The sequence below is a fragment of the Neoarius graeffei genome, chromosome 15, assembly GCF_027579695.1.
Source record: "Neoarius graeffei isolate fNeoGra1 chromosome 15, fNeoGra1.pri, whole genome shotgun sequence".
NCBI lineage: Eukaryota > Metazoa > Chordata > Actinopteri > Siluriformes > Ariidae > Neoarius > Neoarius graeffei.
The window spans coordinates 75,492,636-75,498,505 of NC_083583.1; the positions used below are offsets into that span (position 1 = coordinate 75,492,636).

Genomic DNA, 5,870 nt, shown 5'->3' on the forward strand with positions numbered 1-5,870 from the left:
GCTGTGCCCACCGGAGCGCTTTCGTCAGTCCCGGGAACTCACTGTGTCGGGTCGGGGACCCAGCCAGCTACCGAGGGGTTTGGGGTGAGCAGAATCTTATTCGAGCGAGCTAACCCACAGCAATAGCTAGCCCTCTGCTCAGGAGCATCTGCTGCGTGACTGTACCGACATCTGTAACCTGATCCGTCTGGTTTGACCGGTGGATTGTGAGTAACGTGAACCCACACTTACACTGACACACACACACGCGTTCCTCTGGTCTCGCCTGGATAGCCAGCGTTTTAGAAGGGCATTGCAGCGGTTGCTGTTCTGCCTGCAGTTCAGAGAGCTGCCACCTGTGCACCAACGGGCCCCAACTGCGCGCGCGTTTTTTTTTCTTGTCCACTTCTTTTCTTTTGATACTTTACCCAATTTTATTTTCTTACTATGTACTGCTGGTATACACACTGTTGATGTGCTATCTGTAACATCTCTATTATGTAGGCTAATTGTTTCCACTCTTCTTGTGCCGGTGTTACTATTTTCTTGGTGATTACATTGCATGCTTCTTTGGGAGCATTTATTGTCAAATACTATTATTATTGTTATTATTGCTATTATTATTATTATTATTAATAAATATAATCATTATTATTTAAAATATCTTGGGTGTATTGGCTGCTCATTTGGTTCTTTATATTTGAACATTCTGACATGCGCACTGCAGACTAGCTATTAGTTCTTTCACTCAAGCTACTGTTATTTTAAAATCTGAGGAAATACACCATACACTAGCTTCAAAGGTAAGTGTAGTATTTTCGCAGTGGAGGCACCGCGCTGTTAAATTTATCATTTATTAGATTCATGCTTATTATTCTCTCTCTCTACTCATACTTGTACCCTTATGGTATCAGGAATCTCAGCCAGCTCACCACTCCACCGCTGAGAACTTAGCCATTAGAACTAAGAACACCGCTTAGAACTGTTGCGCCATTATTTATTGGGATTTAGGGTAACTCTTTAGTAGCCTATAGCCTACTGTGCTGGGTGATCAGCACCTGTCAAAAAAAAAAGGGGGTTACATTTTGGAGGCACCGCTGGGATTTTCTTGTTTACCAGAACAAGTAGATCACTGTGTTTTGCTTAGTGTTTGTGTTGTGTTAGTTATTGCTGTTTGCTGGGCAGTTTTTTTTTTTTTAAACATGGACCTTAGTCAGGCTGTTGAGTGGAGCCGTGAGGAGAATGTGGAGTTGTGTCATGCCATTTTACTTAGCAGAGTGCCACTGGAGGCCACTGATGATGTGGTTAGCCATGTGCTCAGCACAGTTAAGGTTCTGGGTAGGACCCGGATACGCGGTCGCCGTGGCGACAAGACTGGTAGGCACCTGTACATTTTAGTCGAGACTTCTGCTGAGTTGGATCAGAGCTCTGTCCCTCCTGAAGTGGGAATTGTAGGTGAGGCAGGTCCATGGGCTGTTCATGTAGTGAGTGGTTTGCTGCCTGCTAGTCCTGTTCTTGAAAGTGATGGATTCGAAGCCAAGCTATTTTCATTATTACAGCAGGAAGGCAAGTCTATGGGTGATGTGAAGGCTGTTTTGGGCACGCAGCCTCCTAAACCTGATGTCAGCATGGATCTTGTGAATGCCATAGGCCAGCTCGTTGATCGCTGTAACCAGGCATCTGTTGATGTGCCTGGCTATAGAAAACTGAGGCTGTTTTCCGGTTTACGGCCCGTTCCCCCAGGCGAGGAAGAATATGAGGCCTGGATGGAGCAGGCTACTCAGATGATTACTGAGTGGCAGTGCAGTGATGCTGCTAAGCGACAGCGCATTGTTGAGAGTTTGCGTGGGCCTGCTGCGGATATAGTAAGGTTTTTGAAAGTCAGTAGCCCATCTGCTACTGCTACTGATTACTTAACCACTCTTGACACTACTTATGGATCGACTGAGAGTGGGGCAGACCTTATGGCATCGTTTCGCCATACTTTTCAAGAAGATGGTGAGAAACTTTCTGCTTTCTTGTATCGCTTGGACAAGCTTCTCCACCGTGCTCTTTTGAGAGGAGGGATTGAAGCTGCAGGCCTGAATCGTGCACGTCTGGAGCAGTTGTTCAAGGGTGCTCTCACCACTGACATTGTGGCTTTACGTGTGCGACTTCTGCACACTTTGCAAGCTCCGCCTTCTTTTTCCCAGTTAATGCGAAATGTGAGAGAGGAAGAGCACTGGGTAAGTGCAAGGGAGAGTGCAAAGGTTTCTGTGGCCTCATCTACATTTTGCCAGGTTCCTGTGACTGCTGCTGTCGCTCTTCCTCATGTGCCTGTTACTCCCCTGGTGTCTGAGGTTGACAGTCTGAGGAAAGAGGTCAAGGAGCTGACGTCTTTAGTAACTAAACTTTTGACTGCTACTACCGTGGCTCCTGAAAATCCTCAAGTCTCACAGTTTGGTGTAAGCCACAGCACAGAAACCACAGCCCCAGCTGTTCCCACAAGGGCTGTTTCTTCGAACCTGCCGAAGTCTACGACATCCTCTTCTGTTCCTGCCATTTTTTGTTACAAGTGTGGAGAAGACGGCCACACCAAGCGAGAGTGCACACGTCCTGAGAACTTGAGGGTAGTGAATCAGAAGCTGCTTAAGAGGGTCACGCAGCAGGGAAACTTCCCCGGAGCTCAGTGAAGGAACGGCACAGAGCTCCATCACACAAAACACGTTCCGCTCATTGTTCACCTCCAATCAAAGTCAGCCAATCACAACTGCCGTCTGGGTTAGTGGGGCCCTCGGCTGAGGTGCCCGTGCAGATAGAAGGTATTTATGCTAAAGCTCTGCTTGATAGTGGTTCTCAGGTCACCATCTTGTATCATAGCTTTTATAATGCATATTTGAAGCATTTGCCACTGCAGCCAGTGGAAAATCTGGAAATATGGGGTTTGAGCTCTCACAAATACCCATATGATGGATATTTACCTCTTAGGCTTGAGTTCACTGAAGCGGTCACTGGTGTGCCTCAGGTGGTGGACACTTTAGCTCTTGTGTGTCCTGACCCTCAGACAAAAGAGGGTATAGCCATTTTGGTAGGCACAAACACTCACTTAGTGAAGAAGTTGTTCCACTCTTGTCGTGAACAGGCAGGTGACGGGTTTCTTAACACGCTGACCATACACCCGGTGATAAAAGAGGTTTTTGAGTCCATTAAGCACACAGGTGTATCACCGGAGGATGTGAATAAACACGGTACTGTGTGGTTCATGAAACCTAAGCCTGTTGTTTTAAAGCCTGGGCAGGAGCTGCAGCTTTCAGGACTGCCCAAGTTTCCTGGTGAACTCAATGACTCTTTAGTCCTGGTAGACCAGCCTTTTAGTGCTGATGATACATCTGTCCCTGAGCTTGAGGTTTGGCCTGAAGTCCATCCAGTCTCTGCTGTGTCCTGCCGTCATATTACGGTAAATGTGAGGAATGTTTCTTCCAGGGATGTTCTTGTGAAGAGAGGTAGTCCCCTCGCTCACATATACCCTGTAGAGATGGTGCCACAGTTTCCGTCCACTTGCAGCCCCATAGCTGCTGGTGAGCTTACTTCTGCTTCTTTTGATTTTGGCACTTCTTCTATGCCAGAGGAGGCAAAACATCGCCTCTGCGAGAAGATGTTGCAGAGGAAGGAAGTGTTTTCTTGTAGCGAGTGGGATGTAGGCTGCTCAAAAAGCACTCAGCATGAAATCAGGTTAAATGACTCGCGGCCTTTTCGGGAGCGATCTCAACGTTTAGCTCCTGCTGATCTAGAGGATGTGCGTCAGCATTTGCTGGAACTCCAGAATCATGGCATCATTTCGGAGTCTCGGAGTCCGTATGCTTCGCCCATTGTTGTAGTGCGCAAGAAGTCAGGTAAAGTCAGGATGTGTATTGATTATAGAACGCTTAACCAGCGGACCATCCCTGACCAGTACACAGTTCCCAGGATCGAAGACGCCCTCCATTGTCTCTCTGGTAGTAAGTGGTTCTCGGTGTTGGACTTGAGAAGTGGCTACTACCAGATTCCCATGAGCGAGGCTGATAAAGAAAAGACAGCGTTCATCTGTCCTTTAGGTTTCTATCAGTTTGAGCGTATGCCTCAGGGAATCTGTGGTGCCCCTGCCACATTCCAGAGAGTCATGGAGCGGACAGTCGGAGACATGAATTTTCTGGAGGTTCTGGTGTATTTAGATGACCTGATTGTCTTTGGTAGCACCTTGGAGGAGCATGAGGAGAGACTCTTAAAGGTTCTGGACAGGTTGAGAGATGAAGGTCTCAAACTTTCGTTGGATAAGTGTCAGTTTGGCAGGACGTCTGTGAACTATGTGGGGCACATAGTTTCACAGGATGGCATAGCCACTGACCCCTCCAAAATAGAGGCTGTTGTTTCATGGCCTCGACCACAGACTGTCACTGAGCTACGGTCATTTTTGGGTTTTTGTGGATATTACCGTTGTTTTGTGAAGGGTTTTTCCACATTATGCCGACCGCTGAACGAGTTGCTGCAGGGCTGTCTGCCTCGGAAGAAGAGCTCGAGTTCACAGGCTGCTGTCTCGAAACCTTCTTTCCGGCCCTCTGAACCTTTTGGTCCTAGATGGAGCGATCAGTGCGAATCCGCTTTTCAGGAGTTGAAGTCAAGGTTAACTCAGGCCCCGGTGCTAGCTTTTGCAGACCCCCAAAAGCCATATGTTTTGCATGTGGATGCAAGCCTGGATGGTCTAGGTGGTATCCTTTATCAAGAGTGCGTTGAAGGATTGCGTCCTGTGGCGTTCATCAGTCGTAGTCTTTCCCCTTCAGAGAGGAATTATCCAGCTCACAAACTGGAGTTTTTAGCTTTGAAGTGGGCTATTGTGGATCGGTTGCATGACTACCTTTATGGAGCCAGTTTTGAAGTCAGGACGGACAACAACCCCCTGACTTATATAACCAAGTCTGCCACATTGGATGCCACTGGTCATCGCTGGTTGTCGGCATTGTCCACTTACGACTTCAGCCTGAAGTACAGGCCTGGGCGGAAGAACATGGATGCTGACGCACTGTCGCGACGCCCTCACGTCAGTCTGTCCCTTGACGATGAGTGGCAAGAGATTCCCGCCCCTGGAGTGCGAGCTATTTGTCAGGTGGTGGCCACACAGAGAGCTGGTTGTTCTCCATTCCCCCGGGTTGCTGATCAGATTTGCAGCCATGAGTCAGCTGTTCCAACAGCATTCTGTCATGTTGCTGCTGTAGCACCTGATCAGTTGCCTACTTTTAGTTCTAGTGAGCTTCAAGAAGCTCAGAAAAGCGACCCTGTTATAGGAGATGTCTGGCAAGCTATAAGTCTGAAGAAGCCTGCTAGTAGTATCCTGACGCGGCATCCTGACTTTAAGATCCTGAAAAAGGAGTGGGCAAAGCTGTCTATTGACAAGGGACTGCTATACAGGACTGTTAAGCAGGGTGGTCAGTGTGTGAGACAACTGGTGCTCCCTAAGCAATTCCATGGTCTGGTTTTTAAGCTGCTGCACGACGATAGTGGCCACTTGGGGTTTGACAAGTCGTATAGTCTGGTTCGGGACAGGTTTTACTGGCCTCGTATGAAGCTTGATGCAGAGAAATACTGTAAGACATGTGAGCGCTGCATCAAGCGGAAAACGTTGCCTCAGAGGGCTGCTCCTCTTTCCCACATACAGAGTTCTGGACCCATGGATTTGGTGTGCATAGATTTTCTTTCGATTGAGCCTGACTCTCGAAATGTTTGCAATGTGTTGGTCGTCACTGACCATTTCACGCGTTATGCACAAGCCTTTCCTACTAAGGACCAGACAGCTGTCACAGTGGCAAGGACTCTCTGGGAGAGATATTTTATTCATTATGGCTTGCCCACCCGTATCCACTCCGACCAGGGTAGGGATT

At 48.0% G+C, this 5,870-nt stretch overlaps 1 protein-coding gene across 1 annotated transcript; it reads left to right on the top strand.

Annotated features, from left to right (window-relative positions):
* Nucleotides 1-1,181: 1,181 nt before the first annotated feature.
* On the top strand, nucleotides 1,182-2,651 carry LOC132899066 (paraneoplastic antigen Ma1 homolog). The gene has a single exon (XM_060940706.1). The coding sequence runs from the start codon at nucleotides 1,182-1,184 to the stop codon at nucleotides 2,649-2,651; it is 1,470 nt and encodes a 489-aa protein (XP_060796689.1).
* The last annotated feature ends 3,219 nt before the right edge of the window (nucleotides 2,652-5,870 follow it).

Excerpts from the sequence above, each read along its gene's own strand:
- LOC132899066 (XM_060940706.1), top strand. The coding sequence starts at position 1,182 with ATGGACCTTAGTCAGGCTGTTGAGTGGAGCCGTGAGGAGAATGTGGAG.